Below are 24,893 nucleotides of genomic sequence, written 5' to 3' on the forward strand. Positions count from 1 at the left end.
CATCTTGGGTTCAGTTAAGCTATGGGTTTCAGCTTTCACAGAAAAACAATCTGAATATTGCAGAATGTCATCCAAAATACAAATATTTTAAAATCTGATGTAAAAAAGGAATTTAACTTATTCAGTCACCGTGAAGCAGTGGCTTTTAGTCATAGGCCTTTATTCAGGGCTGGTTTTCAGTTGTATGACTGAGTTATCAGATTTTTTAATGCTTGTTTTATCAACTTTTCCAAGTTTTGTAGGTTGGTGTGTATGGGTTTGCGTCACTCAGTAGATGCTGTTTTCATCAACTTTTCATAACATACAATCCACATCATATGTGAAATAACTGAGCTCGATCCATTTAATGGATGAAAAAAGTAAGAGTACAGATTTCAAAGTATAATCAAGCATAATTCTAATGAGCAGGTACGTAATAAGAAACTAAGCATGAGATGCACACATGTCTGAAGGATGAACTTAGTGCATTTCTTGCACTGATTTATACAGTATTGTTTTCTTATATGTGATGTGCCATATTGGTCAGTACAGATAATTTTCCTCTTCCCGTTCTTCTTTTAGCACATTGCATTCAAATGATCAAAATCCAAATGCTCCTGCTTCACCTTTTTCCCCCAGAAGATTTTACTATGCAGTTTGAATGCTGCAGGTTTATGTCCGGTTGGAAAATATTTTTTGTAACTATGATGAAGTTAATGCATTTACTTTCATAATCTTTGCAACTTTTGTGTTGGCAATTCGCAACTTATAACACATCATTAATTATGGAGGATTTCCCCGAGACATTTCAATCCAGCATTTTTTAACTCTACAGATAGCATATTGGCAAATGAAGCAATATCCTATGCCTCTATACTGACATTTTATTGATTAAAATTAATGTGCCTTGCATTTTCTCAGAAACTTGGAATGTATAAATTTTTGTAAACATTGCCTGAACAAGAAATTCTGTCCAACCAGACAATTTTCTGAGCGATGAAACAATTTGAGCTTTCTTATGAACTCTTTTTCCAAAGGGCTGCTTTGGTAAAACGTCGAGAAATATCCTGAAGGATGCCAGTCTTGTTTCTGTTATTTAATGTTAAGTTTCTCAAAATCATACGGTCAGTTTTCAACACAACCTTTATGCCTCTAACAGAAAAGTCTCCTCCATCCACTTTTGAGGGGGTTTTCCCTGAGCTGTCCAACCGAACACACTTGTCTCCAGTGACAAAGTTCATGCTGTTAACAGACCCTGTATTTCATGGTTTAGAAATCCCACTGATGCGCCTCTTCTCTACAATGCGGAGTTCAGGAACTGCAGGAGTTCAGCTCGATTTCGGTCTCTCTATGGGATTGAAAAAGAGTTTATGTGCCTCAATATATCGAATGCATCTGTCATAACACAAAAGGGATCATTTTCATAGTTCATTTAAGTGGTTGGAGAATCTTGTGCATTGTGTGCCAGAGTTTTTGATGCACTCTCCTGGGGTTCAGGTTCCCAGTCAGAAGGCAAACCATCATTCCTACACTAAAAATGCAACATTTACATAAATAAAAACTCATGCTGGAAATCCAGACAAAAATGACTACAAGATGTTAGAAATGAACAGCAGGTTGATCAGTATTTGAAATAGAATGTTTTGAATGAGACACATCTGAAATGTTAATCTACCTTTCTCTTTCAGATGCTGACCAACCTGCTGTACATTTTCTATTTTAGTTGATATTTTTCTCAGAGATGCAATATGCCCATGGTACATTCTACATATTCTCAATGATTCAAAAATTCACTTTCCCTTCATCCTGTTCCCAATTTTTAAGATAAAATTATTACAAATTGAACAGCCTCTAAAGTAGGCTACATGTAACAAATGTTAGACAAAACTTCAGCGACTCTTACTGACCGTTTAACAATCCAAATCTTTTTCAGACATTACAGAATGCGATGCCTGCTCCAACCATTAATAATTAGGCAGTAGGCCATTAACTTCAAGGGATTTTTTAATATTCTTTTCAAAAATACTGTACCATTCCAAGTCACAAACTGGGTGGAGGGGAAGGAAGAGGAAAGTTGTGAAACCTAATAGGCATATTGCAAGTTGTCAACTTTAACTTTAACATGGACTAAGGAGGGGGATAAAAATCAGCCATCGCTCCCTCTCAATCACTGCTGGAAAGTGTACATGCGAGGCCATCAGAGGAGAACAGAATCAAACTCAGCTGCAATGCCCTCCTTCATGGAATAGTCTTCTGACACTACAGGAAACTCTCTTTTAACCGGCAAAATTCAGGAGTAGGTTCAGGTAAGTTTCACTTCATATTAGTGGCAGTTCCTGGATCTGTGGCTGTGTAACTGGGGTTCGTGCACTTGTTGCTAAGCAACAGGGACGCTTGGTCTGTGGCCGGAGTTCCTGCACATGTTGCTAAGCAACAGGGAGGCCTGGGTTTGTTGCTGTGTACGGAGCTCTCGTACCTTTTAACTATACCTCTCTGTAATCTGGACTTTTTGATAAACCGGCACCATGCCAGTCCCGTTGGTGCCGGATAATAAAGAGTTTCCCGTATATAGGTTTACACATAAAGGATGGTACCAAGTGAGATACCAGAGGGCTACAGGCATCTATAGAACCTAACCCCAGCAAAAGCCTCACCTTCAGAAGAAGTGCTGAAAAAATGTAAATGACAAAATGGTTAAACGGAAGGAAAAGCAATCTGTTAGAAAGACAATGGTTCAAAACCTTGCAACAACCCTTACAGGAGACAGAAACTATTTCAAGTTAGAGGATAGTAGAAATTTTGGAAATGGGTCCAATTGAACAATTTCTAAAGCTGTGTCAGATGACAACAGAGTAGGATTCAGCACCTAAAGTTTTAGGCCTCCTCAGGGCTGAGGTATAAATCATGATTTCTCAGAAGGCAAGTGCTTTTTATTTTACTATATTTTTAAACTTTATACAGGACAGAAAAGGGGCAGTACAATGTTTCACATACATTACTGTTCTCCTTTAAGTTAATCCGCTAGTAAAAGTAAAACAAGTTAACGTACCTCTTTATCATCTCTGGTCTTTTTAACTTTCATTTTTATTTTCTTTCCTGTAATCACGCTGTATTTATCACTTTTGTCCCTGTCTTTCAGAAACTGCAATGAGAACATTTTTTGTAAACACAAATCCACATACTGTCAAAACCAATGCATTGATCACCATCTTGTGTTCATAAAGTAGAACTACTAACTGTTGGAATTCTTCCTTCTAAATGAGACGCTGGATAAATTAGACAGAGATTTAAAAATTTGCTTTTTCTATCTGAAAGGAAAAGGTTTCCCTAAACTTTTGAAACACTTTCTAAAGGGCATACAGTGGTGAGAAAAATCTCACTCTCTGTAAAAGGGACAGTGGCAGCATACATACGAAATTGGCTAAGTGACAGGAAACAGAGAGTAGTGGTGAACGGTTGTTTTTCGGACTGGAGGAAGGTATACAGTGGTGTTCCCCAGGGGTCGGTTCTACTGCTTTTTTTGATATATATTACAGTAATGACTTGGGTGTGGGTGTACAGGGCACAATTTCAACATTTGCAGATGACACAAAACTTGGAAGTATAGTGAACAGTGAGGAGGATAGTGATAGACTTCAAGAGGACATAGACAGGCTGGTGGAATGGGCGGACACGTGGCAGATGAAATTTAACGCATAAAAGTGCGACGTGATACATTTTGGTAGAAAGAATGGAGAGGAAATATAAACTAAATGGTACAATCCTAAAGGGGGTGTATAAACAGAGAGACCTAGGGGTATATGTGCACAAATTGTTGAAGTTGGCAGGGCAGGTTGAGAAAGCAGTTAAAAAAGCTTACGGGATCCTGGGCTTCATGAATAGAGGTATAGAGTACAAAAGCATGGAAATTATGATGAACCTGTATAAAACACTGGTTCGGCCTCAACTGGAGTACTGTGTCCAATTCTGGGCACCGCACTTTAGGAAGGATGTGAAGGCCTTAGAGGGTGCAGAAAAGATTTACGAGAATGATTCCAGGGATGAGGGACTTCAGTTACGTGGATAGACTGGAGAAGCTGGGGTTGTTCTCCTTAGAGCAGAGAAGATCGAGAGGAAATTTGATAAGAGATGTTCAAAATCATGAGGGGTCTGGACAGAGCAGATAGAGAGAAACTGTTCCCGTTGGCAGAAGGGGTTGAGAGCCAAAGGACACAGATTTAAGGTGATTGGCAGAAGAACCAAAGGTGACATGAGGAAAAACTTTTTTACTCAGCAAGTGGTTAGGATCTGGAATGCAATGCCTGAAAGGGTGGCGGAGGCAGACTCAATCACGGCTTTCAAAAGGGAGTTGGATAAGTACCTGAAGGAAAAAAAACTGCAGGGCTACGGGGAAAGGGTTGGGGAGTGGGACTAGCTGAAGTGCTCTTGCAGAGAGCCGGCATGGGCTCGAGGGGCCGAATGGCCTTTTTCGGTGCTGTAACAATTCTATGAACAATAGTGAAGCATTTATTATAGCCCACAATATCACATGACTTGGTTATGAAGTTGTGAATGGGTAATCAACAAGCAAAACGTATTTAGCATTCGATACACTGAACTGGTATTGTAATATATTTGCTTCATGGTACGTAGGTGCTGCTGGGACTTTTGTGACATCACCCGCCTTCTCCAGTACAGATTTAAATTTGCCAGAACATACTTTTAAGGGAAATGCACAAAGTGGGTGGAGCCATAACAGGAGCGTATAAGGTTTTTGAAATACTGTACTAAAACCCACACATTTTTAAACCAGCAAGTGCCAATTAGTTAAGCCATCAATATGTTTTAAACATTGTTATTGTGCAACTTTGATTAAAATAATGGAACTTATGTCAGTTACCTACTAAAATGAGAGCCCAAGTTAGCTGAGCCATGTATACAGCTCTTCCTGCTTCTTACTATTTCTGTTTCGAGCTACTGACCTTGATTTGTTTTAGATATAGTGTAGGAATGATACTTTGCCTTCTGCTAGTTTTTCCTTCTAGAAAATGAAGTATATGAGCAAATGACTTGTCTGTAACATAAAGAAGGGTAACTGCCTGATAGCTCTGCTTCCTTTGCCCTTACAGATCAAGATAACCCCATGAAGCCAATGCTTAGGGCACCACCCTTTTTTCTGTTACAAGAAAGGCATTTGCTGACATACCCTCAGCAGATTAGGAACTCTTCTACAAAAGATGACAAGTGCAAAGTGGCGTCACCTCTGGCAGATTGGATACCGTCTGCAAACATGTTTGCAGACTAGACAAGCCTGCTATATGTGGCCTATGTTGATCTTAACATAAGAAATAGGAACAGGAGTAAACCATATGGCCCATCGAGCGTGCTCAATCATTCAATAAGATCATGGCTGATCTTCTACATCAACTCCACTTTCCCACCTTCTCTCCATATCCCTTGTTTCCCTTAGTGTCCAAAAATCTATCGATCTCAGTCTTGAATATACTCAATGACTGAGCATCCACAGCCCTCTGGGGTAGAGAATTCCAAAGATTCACAGCACTCTCAGTGAAGAAATTCCTCCTTATCTCAGTCCTAAATGGCCGGTCCCTTACCCTGAGATGATGACCCCTAGTTCTAGACTCTCCAGCCAGGAGAAACAGCCTCTCAGCTTCTACCCTGTCAAGCCCTCTAAGAAGTTATACGTTTCAATGAGATCACCTCTCATTCTTCTAAACGCCAGAGAATACTGACTCTCTCCTCAGAGGACAACCCTCTCATCCCAGGTATCAATTTAGTGAACCTTTGTTACATCCCCTCTAAGGCAAGTATATCCTTCCTTAGGTAAGGAGACCAAAAATGTACACTGCAATCCAGGTGTGATCTCACCAAAGCTCTATATAATTGCAGCAAGACTTACTTACTCTTATACTCCAACCCCTTTGCAATAAAGGCAAACATACCATTTGCTTTCCTAATTGCTTGCTATACCTGCAAGTTAACTTTCTGCAATTCGTGTACAAGGAAACCCAAATCCCTCTGAATATCAACATTTACTAGTCTCTCAGCTTTTAAAAAATATTTTGCATTTCAATTCTTCCTACCAAAGTGGATAATTTCACATTTCCCCACATTATACTCCATCTGCCACCTTCTTGCCCACTCACTTAACCTGTCTATATCTCTTTGCAGCCTCGTTGCGTCCTCCTCACAGCTTACTTTCCCACCTAGCTTTGTATCGTCAGCAAACTGGGATACATTACACTTGGTCCCCTCATCAAAGTCATTGATACAGATTGTAAATAGCTGAGGCCCAAGCACTGATCCACTAGTTACAACCTGCTAACCCGAAAATGGCTCGCTTATTCCTACTCTCAGTTTTCTGTCTGTTAACCAATCCTCAATCCATGCTAAAATATTACCCCCAATCCCATGAGCCCTAATCTTGTGTGGCACCTTATCAAATGCCTCTTGAAAATCCAAATATGCTACATCCACTGGTCCCCCCCCCAATCTACCCTGCTAGTTACACCCTACTACTGATATCAGGCTAACTGGCCTATAGTTCCGTGTTTTCTCTCTCCCTCCTTTCTTGAAGAGCATTAATTGCTACCTTCCAATCCACAGGGACCGTTCTGGAATCTAGGGAATTCTGGAAGGTCAAAACCAACGCCTCCACTATCCCTGCAGCCACCCCTTTTAAAACCCTAGGATGTAGGCCATCAGGTCCAGGGAATTTGTCGGCTTTTAGTCCCATTAATTTCACTAGTACTGTTTCATTACTAATATCAATTACTTTAAGTTCCTCATCTCATTAGACCCTTAGTTCCCTACTATTTTTGTGTCTTCTACTGTGAAGAGATACAAAATATTTATTTAATGTCTCTGCCATTTCCTTATTCCCCATTATAATTTCTCCTGTCTCTCTTTCTAAGGAGCCCTCGTTTACTTTTGCTGATCTCTTCCTTTTTATGTACTTGTAAAAGCTCTTACAATCTGTTTTTATATTTCTTGTTAGTTTACGCTCATATTCTATTTTCTTCCTCTATGAATTTCTTACTCATTCTTTGCTGATTTCTAAAACCCTCCCAATCTTTGGGCTTGCTACTATTTTTGGTAACATTGTAAACCTCTTTTAATCTAATACTAGCCTTAACTTCTCTAGTTAGCCATGGTTGGACCACTTTTCTTGTGGAGTTTTATTCCTCAAGGGTTGAGAATTATTATTTCTTTAAATGTTCGCCATTGCTTATCTACAGTCATATCTTTTAATCTAATTTCCCAATCTACCTTAGCCAACTGGCCCCTCATACCTACATAATTGCCTTTGGCTAAATTTAAGACCTTAGTTTTGGATTTAACTACATCACCCTCAAACTCAATGTGAAAGTCTATCATATTATGATCACTCTTCCCCGGGGGATCCTTTACTACAGATTACTAATTAGCCTTGTCTTATTATACAATACTGGATCTAGAATAGCCTGTCCCCTAGTTGGTTCCTCGACATATTGGCCTGTAAGTTCTGGGTTTTTGCACGCAAAGCGCTTGCGTGAAAACCCGGAACTTGCAATCTGTCAAGAATTTTCTTGACAGATCCAACGCATCCCCGGGAAAAGGGCATATGCGGGCGGAGAGTTGGGCTATTTGCCCAACTTCTGCCCAGCGAATGCCTGTGAAATTCTTAAGTCTGGTAAAAGCAGACGTAAGGGTTTAAAAAATATATTTTTTTTCCAATCATTTATACATTAAAAAACCTGTGCAATAAGGGAAGTTTATTTTTAGCCCCTTTAAAACATTTACATTTATTTTTCCCCTGGGAAGCCGCCAACCGCAAATTCAGGGCCATTGTTCTAGAAAACTGCCTCAAATGTATTCCATTGTGACATGCTCATCTAATTGCCTGATTTATATTCTGTCCAACGCTATAACTACTGGGTGGCCTATAAAATACTCCCACCAGTGTTTTCTGCCCTTTGTTTTTTTTTAGCTCCACCTATACTGATTCTACATCCTGATTTTCTGGGCTAAGATCCTGTCTCACTACTGCCCTTATCTCATCCTTTATTGGAGGGCTACACCCCCTCCTTTTCCATCTTGCCTATATTTTTTCAAAGTCAAGTACCCTGAAATATGTAGTTCCCAATCTTGGTCACCCTGCAACCACGTCTCAGTAATGGCCACTAGATCAACCCATTTATCTCTATTTGTGCCATGAATTCATCTATCTTGTTATGATCGCTTTGTGCATTCAGATATAGTGGGGGAGAAATTGAGTCGTGCCCCCTTTGGGGCGCTAACTTTGCCGGGGCGCTACTTTTAGTGCCGTATTCAATGATGTGACCATGTCAGCATTAGTCAGATCAGAAAGATGACCGCCCAAACTCCAAGTGTCACAATGCCAAAAGACATTTATTGCCGTTTGGTCTCGACCAGTCACACAACACCACCAATGCACTCAGAAGATCTGAAAACGCTTCCCTGGAAGGCCAAAAAGCACCAAGCTCTCAACCATTGCAGCTGACCTCATGAACCAGAATATAGGGATCTTCTCCACCACGAGGAGAGCCAAAGACCGTGAGAGATACACCATATATATATATAAATACGGGAAACTCTATTATCCGGCACCAACAGGACCGGCGTGGTGCTGGTTTATCAAAAAGTCCGGATTACAGAGAGGTATAGTTAAAAGGTATGGGAGCTCCGTACACAGTAACAAATCCAGGCCTCCCTGTTGCTTAGCAACATGTGCAGGAACTCCGGCCACAGACCAAGCGTCCCTGTTGCTTAGCAACAAGTGCACGAACCCCAGTTACACAGCCACAGATCCAGGAACTGCCACTAATACGAAGTGAAACTTACCTGAACCTACTCCTGAATTTTACCGGTTAACAGAGATTTCCGGTTATTTAGGTGCCAGTTAAAAGAGAGTTTCCTGTACACACATTTCCATGTTTATTTGTGATTCTCTTCTCTCTAACCCTCCATCCTATATGCATCACCTTTTGTTCATTTTTCCTCTATCGCTCTGTGTATCTGTGGTTTTATGTCTGTCATTGTGGCTGAAAGTCGTTCTACATCGATTACTTTCTCTACCTTGCCCTGTATGTCTATTCTACTCTCGCATCCCACATCCGAACAATTCCCTCTCCCTCTGTGTCCGAATTCTCAGAGTCTGGAACACTTTCTCTCTCTTTGTGTGAACTTCTATCTCACAGTTGTGACAAAAGACTGGGGCCGCAAAATTTGGCTCCATAGCACCCAGTTTTTCGGCACTATGGCTGCCGTTATGTTCAAAATGGCACCTGCGCCGTGCGTGCACACTTCTACACTTCTGGTGCGGGTAACGCTGGATGCCATTTTGGTGAGGTCATTAGCGCGGAGGCTGGGAGTGTGTGCTGGAAGTATACAGAGGCAGCAGATCGTGACAGTCAGAGTGCAAGGCTGATTTGACGCCAGTGATGCCATTTTTGACCTCAACGCTCCAGCTAACGCCCTCTCAAACACGCATAGCTGAACATGTGTTCAGCAGCAGGAAGGAAAGCACACCAGTGCTATTTAAAGGGATCATCAACTGCTTTCAGGTTAGTTGCCGATTGATTTCTACTGGCTGTTGGTGAGTTTGTAAATGTTTGGTGGTTTATTATCCTGTTTGAAGTTGAAGTTGCCACGGAGTGGTGTGCAGGTTACTTCAAGACCTCTGCTCAGACCAGTTGCTCCCAGACATGGGTGCAGTAGTTTGTATCCCCCTTGGCCTGCAGCATGACAAGCAGAATGAGCAGAGGCAACACAGAGGAGGACAAGCTGCTAGAAGAGGGAGGAGGAGGGGGAAAGAGGCGGAGAAAGGGAAGAGACAACACAGCCCCTTTCTGGCTGGGCTGTCCGTGATCGACTCATCCGACTGTGGCACCAGTGAACGCAACCCCAATTCCCCAACAGTCCCACACCTTACCTTCCCTCTGTTACTGACCGTCACAGCGTCCTCTTGGCCACAATAAAAGCCACCACAAAACGAACATTCCAAACCAAATATATCAAACCATCCAATATTACGTATCAAAGTCAACTAATTATCATTTTGCATTCCCTTAGTGCTGGTCTTCAGTGTGCCTTTGTCTGTCCTAGTGCTCCTATGTAGTACTACCCCAGTGGATGCAGCATGGCTGGTGAAAGGCTGCTGACTTTCATTGGGGTGACTGCAGATGGCCTTGGAGGACAACCTCGAGCAGATCTGGGCCTAGAAGGCCCAGCTTCGGACTGCACAATCTTGGCATTGGTGACAGCAGTCTGGGCTGGCTGGCAAAAGCAAGGGTACTGGTGGAGTGGCAGTGGTGGGAGGACAAATGCTGCCATCTTGAGAAGACAGAAGGTTAGTGCTCCAGGGAGCCACTGCCACGCCCCGGGGTGGTGTCTCAGCAATCCTAGTAATCTGTTGGAGGACAGATTGCTGGACTGCTGACACCCTGCAAGCCCCTTTCAACACTGTTAACTGCAGCCACAATGGCAGTAGTCTGGTCATACGTGGCAGCAAGCTGAGCTTGCATGACAGAAATCTGAGCTTCCACTGCAGCACCCAGACTTCGGGTGGCTTCTGCTTGTGCTGCAATGGAAGTGGAGACATCGGCCATCAGATGCTGCATCATGGTTGGATCCACAAGTGCGCTAATGGAGTCGGCCATTACTTCCATGCTAGAAAAGATGGGCTCCAAGCTCTACGCAAAGCCCTGTACAAGGTTGGTGCCAGACATCTACATGCTCCTTGACATTGCATGCAGGCTTTCTGGCAGGCCTGTCAATGCACCAAGTCGGCGGGAATCTCGGAGCAGCGGCAGTACAAAAGGCCCCAGAGACCCAGGTAGGCCTCGGTGCAGTGCGCGAGTCGGCGGGAATCTCGGCGCAGTGGCAGTTCAAAAGGCCCCAGAGATCCAGGTAGGCGTACCAGTCTCCCAACTCGGAACTCAGAGGGAAGGAGAGAAGTAAAAAGTAATCGAAGTGTGACGTCACCAGAAAGCAGGTAAGTGATTGGTTGGTATTTCTCTCTTTTTAAACATTAACTCTGTGGTTTATAGTTTCTAAAGTCTCTGTGGTGTAGCGGGGACTGTTTATAAACCAGGGCCCTTAAATATACTATTTAACTGTAGTGTAATTGATTTGATTTAATTTAATTGCAATTAATTAAAGGGTAAGTCATGGCAGGAGAGCCCGGCCCCGTTGTATGCTCCTCCTGCGCTATGTGGGAACTCAGGGACACTTCCTGTGTCCCTGACAACTATGTGTGCAGGAAGTGTGTCCAGCTGCAGGTGTGCAGAAAGTGTGTCCAGCTGCAGCTACTGGCAGACTGCATTGCGGCGCTGGAGCTGTGATTGGATTCATACTGGACCATTCGCGAGGCTGAGGGCGTCATGAATAGCACGTTTGATCAGTTGGTCACACCGCAGGCAAAGGTTGGACAGGCAGAAAGGGAATGGGTGACCAACAGACAGAGTACTAGGCACAGGCAGGTGGTGCAGGGGTCCCCTGTGGACATCCCCCTCTCAAACAGATACACCACTTTGAGTACTGTTGGGGGGGATGGCTTACCAGAGGAAGACAGCAGCAGCCAACTTCCTGGCACCAGGGGTGGCTCTGCTGCACAGGACGGGAGGAAAAAGAGGGGTAGAGCTATAGTAATAGGGGATTCTATTGTAAGGGGAATAGATAGGCGTTTCTGCGGCCGCAAACGAGACTCCAGGATGGTGTGTTGCCTCCCTGGTGCAAGGGTCAAGGACGTCTCAGAGCGGCTACAGAACATCTTGGAAGGGGAGGGTGAACAGCCAGTTGTCGTGGTGCATATAGGTACCAACGATATAGGTAAGAAGCGGGATGAGGTCCTAAAAGCGGAATATAGGGAGTTAGGAGGTAAATTAAAAAATAGGACCTCAAAGGTAGTAATCTCAGGATTGCTACCAGTGCCATGTGCTAGTCAGAGTAGAAATAGAAGGATATTTCAGATGAATACGCGGCTAGAGGAATGGTGCAAGGGGGAGGGATTCAAATTCCTGGAACATTGGAACCGGTTCTGGTTTGCACCTGGGCAGGGCCGGGACCGATGTCCTAGGGGGAATGTTTGCTAGTGCTCTGGGGGAGGGTTTAAACTAAAATGGCAGGGGGTTGGGAACCTGAGCAAGGGGACAGAGGAAAGGGAAACAAGGATAAAAGCAAAAGATAGGAAGGAGAAAAACAAAAGTGGCAGTCAGAGAAATCAACGGTTTAAATCAAACATGGCCACAGTAAATAATAATTCTAATAGCTGTAAGAGCGCTAAAAAAACCAAGCCTGAAGGCTGTGTGTCTTAATGCGAGGAGCATTCGTAATAAGGTGGATGAATTAGCTGCGCAAATAGAGGTAAACGAATATGATTTGATTGGGATTACGGAAACATGGCTCCAGGGTGGCCAAGGCTGGGAACTCAACATCCAGGGGTATTCAATATTCAGGAAAGATAGGCAAAAAGGAAAGGGAGGTGGGGTAGCATTGCTGGTTAAAGAAGGGATTAACACAATTGTAAGGAAGGATATTAGCTCTGATGCTGTGGAATCTGTATGGGTAGAACTGAGAAATACCAAGGGGCAGAAAACATTAGTGGGAGTGGTATATAGACCTCCAAACAGTAATGCAGAGGTTGGGGATGGCATTAAAAGGGAAATTAGAGAAGCGTGCAATAAGGGCACAGCAGTCATCATGGGTGACTTTAATCTACATATAGATTGGGCTAACCAAATCAGTAACAATACTGTGGAGGAGGAATTCCTGGAGTGTTTAAGGGATGGTTTCCTGGACCAATATGTCGAGGAACCAACCAGAGATCAGGCCATCTTAGACTGTGTATTATGTAACGAGAAAGGATTAATTAGCAATCTTGTTGTACGAGGCCCCTTGGGTCGGAGCGATCATAATATGATCGAATTCTTCATTAAGATGAAGAATGAAGTAGTCGACTCAGAAACTAAGGTCCTAAATTTAAATAAAGTAAACTACGATCGTCTGAGGCGCGAGTTGGGTAGGATTGATTGGGGAATGTTACTCAAAGGGTTGACGGTGGATAGGCAATGGCAAACATTCAAAGACCGCATCAATGAACTACAGAATTTGTTCATCCCAGTTTGGCAGAAAAATAAAACAAAAAAGGTGACTCAACCGTGGCTAACAAGGGAAATTAGGGATAGCATAAGATCCAAGGAGAGGACATATAAATTGGCCAGAAAAAGCAGTAAACCTGAGGATTGGGAGCAGTTTAGGATTCAACAAAGTAACACAAAGGGATTAATTAAGAAAGGGAAAATAAAATGAGAGTAAGTTTTCAGGGAACATAAAAACTGACTGTAAAAGTTTTTATAGATATGTGAAGAGAAAACGATTGGTGAAGTCAAGCGTAGGTCCCTTGCAGTCAGAATCAGGGGAATTTATAACGGGGAACAAAGAAATGGAAGACCAATTAAATACATATTTTGGTTCTGTCTTCACAAAGGAGGACACAAATAACCTCCTAGAGATGTCGGGGAACATAGGGTCTGATGAAAGGGAGGAACTGAAAGAAATCAGTATTTGTAGGGAAATGGTGTTCGGGAAATTGATGGGATTGAAGGCCGATAAATCCCCAGGGCCTGATAATCTACATCCTAGGGTACTTAAGTGGCCCTAGAAATAGTTGATGCTTTGCTGATCATCTTCCAGCATTTGATGGAATCTGGAACAGTACCCATGGATTGGGGGGTAGCTAATGTTACCCCAATATTCAAAAAAGGTGGTAGAGAGAAAACGGGGAATTACAGACTGGTAAGCCTGACATCGGTAGTGGGGAAAATGCTAGAGTCCATTATAAAAGATGTAATAGCAGAGCACTTGGAAAACAGTGACAGGATCGGACAAAGTCAACATGGATTTACAAAAGGTAAATCGTGCTTGACTAATCTACTGGAATTTTTTTAGGATGTAACTGGTAAAATAGATAAGGGAGAACCAGTGGATGTGGTGTATTTGGACTTTCAGATAAGGTCCCGCATAAGAGATTAGCGTGTAAAGTTAAGGCACATGGGATTGGGGGCAAGGTATTGACTTGGATAGAGAACTGGTTGGCAGACAGAAAGCAAAGAGTTGGAATAAACGGGTCTTTTTCCGAGTGGCAGGCAGTGACTAGTGGGGTACCGCAGGGATCGGTCCTTGGGCCCCAGCTATTCACAAGATATATTAATGATCTAGACAAGGGAACTAGATGTAATATCTCCAAATCTGCAGATGACACAAAGCTGGGTGGGCATGTGTGCTGTGAGGAGGATGCCGAGAAACTCCAGGATGATTTGGACAGGTTGGGTGATTGGGCAAAAGCATGGCAGATGCAATATAACGTGGATAAATGCGAGGTTATCCACTTTGGTGGCAAAAATAGGAAGGCAGATTATTATCTGAATGGCAATAGATTGGGAGAAGGGGAAGTGCAACGAGACCTGGGTGTCCTTGTGCACCAGTCGCTGAAGGTAAGCATGCAGGTGCAGCAGGCGGTTAAGAAGGCAAATGGTATGTTGGCCTTCGTAGCGAGAGGGTTCGAGTACAGGAACAAGGATGTCTTGCTGCAGTTATACAGGACCTTGGTGAGACCACATCTTGAGTATTGTGTGCAGTTTTGGTCGCCTTATCTGAGGAAGGATGTTCTTGCCATGGAAGGAGTTCAGCGAAGATTCACCAGGCTGATACCTGGGATGGCAGGAATGACGTATGAGGAGAGATTGGGTCGATTGGGCTTGTAGTCGCTGGAGTTTAGAAGAATGAGAGGGGATCTCATTGAAACTTATAAAATTCTGACAGGACTAGACAGACTAGATGCAGGAAGGATGTTCCCGATGGTCGGGGAGTCCAGAACCAGGGGTCACAGACTAAGGATAAGGGGTAGGCCATTTAGGACAGAAATGAGGAGGAATTTCTTCACCAAGAGTGGTGAACCTGTGGAATTCTCTACCACAGAAGGCAGTAGAGGCCAATTCATTAAATATATTCAAGAAGGAGTTGGATATATTTCTTAAGGCTAAAGGGATCAAGGGGTATGGGGAGAAAGCAGGGACCGGGTACTGAATTTGGATGATCAGCCATGATCGCATTGAATGGCGGAGCAGGCTCGAGGGGCCGAATGGCCTACTCCTGCTCCTATCTTCTATGTTTCTACGTTTCATTGTGCATACCCTTCAGCCTTCTTCTGTAGGCCGCCCCAAAGTCCTCATTCAAGTCCTCCGCAGCAGAACTCATGTGCGACTTCGCCCTCCGGGGAGCTGGCACCTGAGCTACCCTTGCCCCCTGCCCTGGCTGCAGACCACTTATGCCCGGTGTCTCACCACGTGCAGATCCCGCATCTAACCAATCCTCCAAAGTACAAGGAGTGTCAGTATTGAGCTGATGGCTGGGAGTGTGAAATCAAGTGATGGCGCTGTGTCTTCAGCATCACGGCCTTCTTCCTCTTCCAGGTCCTGCTCTTCCACCACTGCCTGGCCAGGCTGCAGTACTTGACTATCTGAAAAGGAGAAAGGCACAACGGTAGGGTTGTGGTGTGAGGAGTGGGGGCTGGGAGGTAGAGCAAGAGGTGCATGCTTACACTATCCACAGCTTGTAAATCAGAAGAGATTCTGGGATGAGGGAGAAGTGGGATATGAGAAAGAGGATTAAGTATGAGCATACCGTCATGTTGGGCTCAGCGATGGCTACTCCAATAATCTTCAGCACTGTCTCCTCCATGGGGGTTAGGTCAGGCAGGCGTGCCCGTTTCCCTTTGGGTAGCCCTTGCTGCCTCCTGTTATGAGCCACCTTGTCCTACAAGAGAGAGGGAAGTGTGTCAGTGAGTGTGGTGCAATGTATTTGGGTGATGTGGCTGTCATGGTTGAACAGCTGGCAAGGTGTGAGATGTGGGTGAGAGGCTTGCAGCAGTGGTAAGCGTGTGAGGGTGAGGTGAAGGTATGAATGTGAGGTATGAGTCGTGATTGATGAGTATGTTGGTAGGTGAGTGATGGGGGGGGGGGGGGGGTTGGCAGGGTGGCGGGGAGATGGTGGTGAATTAAGCAGTATCTGAGCCTAGTGGTTCAGTTGTAAGGAAATGGCATTTAAAGATGAACTCACTGACCCTGACCACGTGTGCGAGGTCATTAAAACTTCTTGTGGCACTGCATCAAGGTCCTTGGGGCTACACTGCTGGCATCGACCACGACGGCTATCTGCTCCCATTGCCTTCTTACAGTTTGTCTCGAGGGCCTCCTGTGGCTAAAGGACCTCTCTCCTCCTGTGCACCTCCTGCACCAAGACTTTCAGTGCAGCATCAGAAAATCTTGGAGCCCGCTCTCTCCCCTGTTGTGCCATTAGTACATCATCTTCCTGCTCAGAATGTTTTCCCCAGGCACTTACAGTACCTGCTCCAGCCAGAATGCACCTCTCCTTTAAGAGGTGCAGGCTGGCTTCAAGTAGCGCTAGCCTCACACGAACTTGGGCCCCCTGTTGAGGCGTGCAGCCACTCAACAGCGCGTTCAGAGCTGGGCTGCATGCTATCATGTAAATTACCAGGCAGCATGGTTTACTGCTGCCTGCGTCGGACTCAACGGGCGCGAGTTAATCGCACTTCGCAATCCCCGCGCCTGTTTTTGGGGGCGATCGAATTCAGACCCCTGGAGAAATTGGAACAATATCTGCTGCAACAGAGAATATTAAGAGGAGATTTAATAGGAGGTTTCTAAAAATAATGAAAGGTTTTGATAGGGTGAATAAGGAAAGACTATTTTCTCTGGATAGGGAATAGGTGATGAGGGGTCCTGCCTGATTTTGGTGGTCTCCTCCTCACCCACTCTTGGGGCTTTCAACCTACTGTTTGTAAATTTATTTAATTCAGTATTTATTTATAACTTTCGTAACTGCAAGGTAAAATAACACAAGGTGTCTATCAAATTTGATAATTCCCATCCCTCGCTGGCTCCTGCTGCAGCCCCTGGCCATTAACTCTAGCCATCACCACCCACCCCCACCCAATTTGGATGGCGTGCATCCACCTCGACTCTGCTCACTGCAGCCACACTGGCAGGATTCTGTAATTACAGTGTGACAAGTTTTATTATAGACACAGCTTTCAATATAAATATATACATGGGAATTTGTAATAGAAATATAAAAATAAGGACAGAATGCATGATCTTAAAATAGGGACTGCATGTCCTGGTCCAATTAACCCCCAGCCTCTTAAGATTAAACTTCTTTTTGACTCTTCATGTTCAATGCCTCAGGAGATAAAATGGTATATTATTAAAAATTAAGTTCATTTGTTTACAGTTTTCACAGAACAAAGGACAGTGGCATGGAATTCAATCCCCAAAGCACCAGCAAAAATCTCAGAATAACACTTTAATACAATTTAACTTATTCAGTCACTGTAAATCAGTGGCACAGATGTTATGCCCTACATAGCACAAACACCCCTATTGCTACAAAACAATGTATCCTCTGACACACAATGGGAGATCCGGTAGTATATATTTGAAATGTGCCCATATGGTTTTTAAACACTTTAATGTTAGATGCAATGTGGTTAGTTAGTGGAAATGAATTAAGATTTTGATAATATTACTGGTATTCCCCTTTTTAAAAAAGTGAACTGGTTACCTGCTCTGGCTTCATTCAAGATTTTTAAACTTATCAACTGAAAGTTGAATTACCTTAGAAATCTGAACAGGCCCTGAACACTCTCTCTTTTTCTTCTTTTGCTTTTTCTTTTTCTCCTTTTTGCCTCTCTAAAAGGAAGCAAATTGTATAAAGATGCTCAGTAATACTAGAGGACATGTTTCCCCTGGATTGAACAGCAAAAAGTCAGCAGTTATGTTTCAAAATATTTTATTTTGCACACAGTACTTGTCCTGTAAATATATTAAAATGGAAAGAAACTGCAAAATAAAAATCCAAGGTAGGCAGGAGAAATTTTCACCTTTTTGTGTTGTTTTTCTTTCTTCCTTTTCTTTATTTTTGACCGTTTCTGGGAGTCTGTCAAAACAGTTACAGGATCAGCTTTGCACATGAAACGCCCAATAGGTTTCCGCTCAATATTTAAACATGCCAGACTCAAAGAAAACTGTATCAAATAACATCTGTTCGGTTTGTTGCAGAACAGGATTTGTCAACTTTCAATTGATTTCCCATATTTCTTTATTTTTCTCTCCCAATACAGAAACCATTTTTTTTTTTTTTTAAAACGTGTCCGTAACATACCCCTCAATGTTTCTGAAGAAAACGTTATTGAGATAAATATTGACAGAGATAATAAAATTCGCCACAGAACATTTTGGTTTCTGATCAAATGCTCTATGGAACATTTTTGCTTCCGTGCTGCTGGGACCATGGTGAAAAGCAAACAGCCAGGTGCAAGTGTAGGTAGATGTTGTGGAGTTTGGCCGAGTCATATTTGGAGATTCGTGGTTAAATTTTGCAGAACTCTCTCGGAATATTAAATAAGTGAGTCGAGTCCAAGATGTAACAGGGTGTGCGTGTTGTGTGAAAGAATGAGATTTGATGGGCTCTCCTTTTTCCATGTTATTTTATGATGGAGAGAATCTACTGCAGTGGTTCTCAAAGCTTTTCTTTAGGCTAGGTTCAATATTTCAAACTTTTTGAGATAATCTCCAAAATAATTTCATAGTCGCTTACTTCCTTCTTTTGAATGATATTGGTACAGGTCTGCAAAAGAAATCTCCCCTCCTTCACTTGTTTCTTTATCTTCCATCATTTTTCTCTCTTGCTCTTCATGTTCCTTTACTTCCGTGTCTCTTTTTAATAAATACAAGTTGTTGTTGTTTTTCATTTCCTTCTTCTCCTCCATTTACATGTCTTCTGTTTGGCTCTGCAACACTTCTTGTCCATACTGCCTGAAGCATTTATTGTCTTATTGAGAGACAACAGGAATGTGAAGGAGAAATGGGAGTGGACCATTGAGCTGCAGGAGTGAGATGATATGGACTGGAGCCAATTGGCAGGAATCATTGCAGTTGTCACTATGGTACTAGTATAATTCAGGCATGTTAAAAATACATATCAATTCGATCGCTTCCCAGCCTCTCGCTGCACTCCACCAGGACAATGTTTGAGTCCCATGGTTTGCGAACTACTGGTCAATAAACAGCACTTTGAACTGCCATCCAGTGGCAGTAATTAAGCACTCCAACAGGTCCTAGGTATACTATATCACATAGGAAAAGGATCCCCACATTGCTTTGATGGAAAAAGGAGTACACATACTAACCCAAAATAAAAGGGGTCATCTGCACCATCATAATTCAATTAGGTCTCTGTTTTTAACATTACATTAGTGTAAGGAGCCCACATGGTTGAACGAACAAAAAATTATTTGCGAGATGCGGCAGCTTCAGAAATGCTGTGGCAGTCCAACAAGGCGGAAAACATTAACCTACAATCTTAAGTTCGAAGTGCAAAAAACGGGCTTACTTTGATGTTTACCTTCATTATACTACAAATGGCACGATTTTGAAAAGTGTAGACGAGCAGAGAGACCTTGGTTTCTATAGACATATAAATCCTTAAAGGTGGCAGGGCAAGTTGATAAGGTGGTTAAAAGCATACGAGTTACTTGGGTTTATACAACATGTATTTATATAGTGCCTTTAACGTGGTAAACGTCCCAAGGCACTTCACAGGAGTATTAAAAGAAAAAAATTTGACACTGAGCCACATAGGAGAAATTAGGGCACGTAACCAAAAGCTTGGTCAAAGAGGTAGGTTTTAAGGAGTGTCTTAAAGGAGGAAAGAGAGGTAACAAGGCAGAGAGGTTTAGGCAGGAAATTACAGAGCTTAGGGCCTAGGCACAGAAGGCACGGCCACCAATGGTTGAGCGATTATAATCAGGGATGCTCAAGAGGGCAGAATTAGAGGAGCGCAGATATTGCAGGGGGTTGTGGGGCTGAAGGAGATTACAGAGATAGGGAGGGGCGATTTGAAAACAAGGCTGAGAATTTTGAAATTGAGGCGTTGTTTAACCGGGAGCCAATGTAGGTCAGCGAGTACAGGGGTGATGGGTGATCGGGACTAGGTGCGAGTTAGGACACGGGCAGCCAAGTTTTGGATGACCTCAAGTTTAATGTGGGAGGCCAGCCAGGAGTGCTTTGGAATAGTCAAGTCTAGAGGTAACAAAGGCATGGATGAGGGTTTCAGCAGCAAATGAGCTGAGGCAAGGGTGGAGACAGGCGTTGTTACAGAGGTGGAAATAGGCAGTCTTAGTTATGCTGCAGATATGTGGTCGGAAACTCATTTCAGGGTCAAATATGACATCAAGGTTGCAAACAGTGTGGTTCAGCCTCAGACAGATGTTAGGGAGAGAGGTGGAGTCAGTGTCTAGGGAACGGAGTTTGTGGTGGGGGACTGAAAATAATGGCTTCGGTCTTCCCAATATTTAATTGGAGAAAATTTCTGCTCATCCAGAACTGGATGTCGGACAAGCAGTCTGACAATTTAGAGACTGTGGAGGTGTTGAGAGAAGTAGTAGCGAGGTAGAGCTGAGTGTCGTCAGCGTACACGTGGAAAGTGACGCTGTGTTTTTGGATGATCTCACCAAGGGGCATGAGAAACAGGAGTGGGCCAAGGATAGATTGTTGGGCAACACCAAAGGGAACGATGCGGGACCGCGAAGAGAAGCTGATGCAGGTGATTCTCTGGCTACGATTAGATAGATAAGAATGGAACCAGGCGAGTGCAGTCCCACCCAGCTGGACGACGGTGGAAAGACGTTGGAGAAGGATGGAGTGGTCAACCGTGTCAAAGGCTGCAGACAAGTCAAGAAGGATGAGGAGGGATAGTTTACCCTTGTCACAGTCACAAAGGATGTCATTTGTGACTTTGATGAGAGCAGTTTCCGTACTGTAGCAGGGGTGGAAACCTGATTGGAGGAATTCAAACATGGAAGTGCGGGAAAGATGGGCACGGATTTGGGAGGCAACACGTTCAAGGACTTTGGAGAGGAAAGGGAGGTTGGAGATGGGGCGGTAGTTTGCAAGGATGGGTCAAGGATTGTTTTTTTTGAGGAGAGGGGTGATGACGGCAGGTTTGAGGAGAGGGGCGATGTCGGCAGATTTGAGGGAGAGGGGGACAGTACCTGAGGAGAGAGAACCGTTAACAATGTCAGCTAACATGGGAGCCAGAAAAGGAAGTTGGGTGGTCAGCAGTTTGGTGGGAATAGGGTCGAGGGAGCAGGAAGTGGGTCTCATGGACAAGATGAGCGCGGAGAGGTCATGAGGGGAGATCGGAGAGAAACTGGAGAAAGATGTGAGTTCAGGGCTAGGGCAGGGGGAAACCTTAGAGGAAGTTTGGCCCAGTGGGCTAGGGGAAGGAATGGAAGTGGTAGAGACAGCTGAACGGATGGTCTCAATCCATGAGCTCCTCACACTTGTTGTCGGAGGTGAGGGTGGAGGAGTTTAAGAAGACGGTTAGCAGTAGAGAATAGAAGCCGGGGTTTATCTTTGCATTCCAGAATGATTCTGGAATAGTGAGCAATTTTGGCAGACGAGAGCAGGACCCGATAGTGCTTTATGTGGTCCGGCCAGATCTGGCGGTGAATGGTTAAACCAGTTGTCCGCCATATCCGCTCAAGTCTGCGTCCCTTATACTTATGGGGGCGAAAATGAGGGCCGTACCAGGAGGAGTGGCCAGGGTGAGGGAGTAATTATTTGAATAGGGACTAGGACATCAAAGGTGGTGGTGAGGGTGTGGTTGAGCAGCTGCAGAAATGTCATGGTGAATGGAGGGCCAATGGCTGTATAGTTGGGATTTCATAAGTGCATTTGTAAGAGAGATGGGAGAGAGTTTTTTCCAGAGGCAGACACAGAAGGAAGTAGGGTTGAGGGGGCGGGGGAGGTGAAAGGGGGATGTGGGTGGAGAGCGATATGAGGAAGTGGTCAGAGATGGCCTTATCTGCGATTGACACAATGGTAGTGAAGCCACGAGAGATGGCAAGGTCTAGGGGGTGGCCGTGAATATGGGTCGTGGAGTTTACATGGAGGGAGAGATTAAGGGAGGATAAGAGGCTAGTGAACTCAGAGGAGAGAGAGCATGATGAATTAATTTGGAGGTTGAAATCACCGAGGATGAGAAGTCATTCGGTGCAGAGGCCGAGGGAGAGCAGTGAAGATAGCTCGGTAATAACATTTTTATGGTACTTGGGTGGGTGATAGAGAACAAGAATTTTAAGGTGAGATGCTCAAAGGAGGAGAAAGTGCCGGAGGAGTAGGGGGACAGACCAAGGTGTGATTTGGTGATGAGAGCCACACCACCACTACGGCGGTCTGAGCGGGGCAAGTGGTGGAAGGTATAGCCAGGCAGGGAGTCTTCATTTAAGGGTAAGGTGTCATCACCCCTCAACCAAGTTTCCGTCAGGGACATGATGTCGATGCAATCATCCACGATAAGATCATGGATGGCAAGGGCCTTGTTCACAAGTGAACAGACATTCTGGAGGGAGGTGTGGAGAGGGGTGGTGATAGCTGATCCACTGCCAGTGTCCACAGGGTCAGCACTGGGAGGGGTGAGTTGGATGGGGAGGATATTGGCAAGATTTGCCCCCAGTGGGCGTGCTGGGCAGTAAGGTCGGCGAGAGAGTAGGATGGGACAATTGGGGTTGCTGCTCGTAAGGTGGCAGCGACGGGTGCCTCGATGGGCCCTTCATAGGATGGCAAGAGAGGCACAGAGGGAAGTTGTAGGCTTATCTAAGAGGGAGTCAAGCCTGGGACAGCAGCAGGAGAGTAGGAAGGTCAAAAAGTAATAAAGGATTGGGGTAAGGATTTGGGAGGGCAGAGCATCCGAGAGAGGAGAGATGAAAGGAGGCGTGACGACAGGAGAAAGCGGTCAGGGAGGGATAGAGAGAAAGGAAAAAGAGTGGGAAAAAGTGGTAAAGTATTGAATGGCTCAGGTCCGGAGCGGCAGCCAAAGTGCGCACACGAATGCACACAGGAAAAGCTCAGGTTACATAGGCCTATTTAAATGTAATAATTAATGGAATACATATTTCCTGGTAGCAGGGAATAGGTTGGAGACAATAGTAGGGAGGCCAGGGTCAAAGTCAGAGGTCCCATGGAAGGACAATGTCGACGTAAGCAGGATGGGGCCAGCACAGAGCATCGACAAACCGCTGTCCAATGCAGGTGAGTGAAGTCCAGAAGCTATTTGAAGGGTAGAGAGTTCAAGGATGGAGGTTGTGGTCGTAGGAATGAGAGTCGGTAGCGGAGCAGAAAGATGATGGCTAAATTGACGTAAGTTGGCAAAGCGGCGGAGAAAAAGTAAAACCACAAGCCAGCGACCAGCAAAGCTGAAAACCGGTAGAACGAGTCACCGGACAGCAAATGGACCAGCAGCTCCTACCTACAAGTCAGCAGAGCTGTAAAAACAGTAGAACCAGTTCAGCAGAGACACAGCCGCAGTTTAAAGGTAAAAGTCTTTTAGCAGCAGAGATAAGAGATTATAAAGAGAGGAATAGAATATAAAAGCAAGATCATGCTAAAACTTTATAAATCACTGGTTAGGCCTCAGCTGGAGTATTGTGGACAGTTCTGGGCACCACACTTCAGGAAAGATGTAAAGGCCTTAAAAAGGGTGCAGAGAAGGTTTACCTGATGTTACTAGGGATGATGTCTTTGGTCCCTGCCACAAACTCCGTTCCCTAGCCACTGTTTCCATCCATGGCAACTGTCTGAAGCCGAGCCAGACCATTCGCAACCTTGGTGTTGTGTTTGACCCAGAGATGAGCTCCATTCCAAGACTACCTACTTCCACCTCCTTAACATCGTCCGACTCTGACCCTGCCTCAGCTCATCTGCTGCTGAAATCCTCATCCATGCTTTTGTTACCTCTAGACAGGACTATTCCATTGCTCTACTGGTCAGCCTCCCATCTTCCACCCTACATAAACTTCTGCTCATCCAAAACTCTGCTGCCCATATTTTAACTTGCTCCAAGTCTCGTTCAGCTATCATCCCTGTACTTGCTGACCTACACTGGCTCCCGGTCCAACAATGTTTCAATTTTAAAATCCTCATCCTGGTTTTCAAATCCCTCCATGGCCTCGCCTATCCTCACCTCTGTAAACTGTTCCAGACCCACAAGCCTTCGAGATCTCTGTGATTCTCCAATTCTGGCCTCTTGCGCATCTCTGATTTTAATCGCTCCACCATTGGCGGATGTGCTTTCAGCTGCCTTTTCCCTAAGCTCTAGAATTCCCTCCCTAAATCTCTCTGCCTCTCTCCTCCTTTAAGATGCTGCTTAAAACCAAACTCTTTGACCAAGCTTTTGGTCATCTGTCCTGATATCTCCTTTTGTGGCCGTGTGTCAAAAATGTTTTTATTGATATTGCTCTTGTTAAGCACCTTGGGATGTTTTGCTATGTTAAAGGCGCTATATAAATGCAATTTCTTCTTCTTGTTTGTTATTGAGGGACTTCAGTTATGAGGAGAGATTGGGAAAGTTAGGACTGTTCTCCTTGGAACAGCGCAGGTTGAAAGGTGGCCCAATAGATGTTTTCAAGATGATAAGAGGTTTTGATAAGAGTAGATAGAGAAAAGTGATTCCCTCTGGCGAGTGGGTCAATAACTAGAGGTCATAGATTCAAAATCACTGGCAAAAGATCTAGAGGGGAGATGAGGAGAATTTTTTTCCACAGAGTTGTCAGGATCTGTAACGCTCTACCTAAAAAGGCGGTGGAAGCTGATTCCATAAATAATTTTAGAAGGGAGTTGGACAGGTACTTGAGGATGAGGAACTTACAGGTTTATGGACATTGAAACGTATAAAATTCTTAGATGGCTTGACAGGGTAGATGCTGAGAGGCTGTTTCCCCTGGCTGGAGAGTCTAGAACTAGGGGGCATAGTCTCAGGATAAGGGGTCGGCC

General features: G+C 44.3%; 1 protein-coding gene across 8 annotated transcripts in view; it reads right to left on the reverse strand.

Moving 5' to 3' along the window:
* Positions 1-329: 329 nt before the first annotated feature.
* The window catches only part of LOC147121178 (uncharacterized), a 33,809-nt gene continuing 9,245 nt past the window's right edge, over positions 330-24,893 (reverse strand). For 4 of the 8 annotated variants that reach the window (XM_085981284.1, XM_085981280.1, XM_085981283.1 and 1 more), the window contains exons 4-7: positions 17,942-17,997; positions 17,676-17,750; positions 15,664-15,795; positions 15,356-15,499 (exon numbers count right to left, since the gene is read on the reverse strand). In XM_085981284.1, the coding sequence (XP_085837410.1) occupies positions 15,371-15,499; positions 15,664-15,795; positions 17,676-17,750; positions 17,942-17,997 (392 nt within the window). In that variant the 3' untranslated portion in view covers positions 15,356-15,370. Of the gene's footprint in view, positions 1,328-3,028; positions 3,122-15,015; positions 15,500-15,663; positions 15,796-17,675; positions 17,751-17,941; positions 17,998-18,657; positions 19,297-24,893 lie in introns of those variants that run through there. The other 4 variants (XM_085981286.1, XM_085981285.1, XM_085981287.1 and 1 more) reach the window with 4 other exon arrangements.

The sequence above is a fragment of the Somniosus microcephalus genome, chromosome 3, assembly GCF_052327205.1.
Source record: "Somniosus microcephalus isolate GS21.2 chromosome 3, FLI_Smic_1.0, whole genome shotgun sequence".
NCBI lineage: Eukaryota > Metazoa > Chordata > Chondrichthyes > Squaliformes > Somniosidae > Somniosus > Somniosus microcephalus.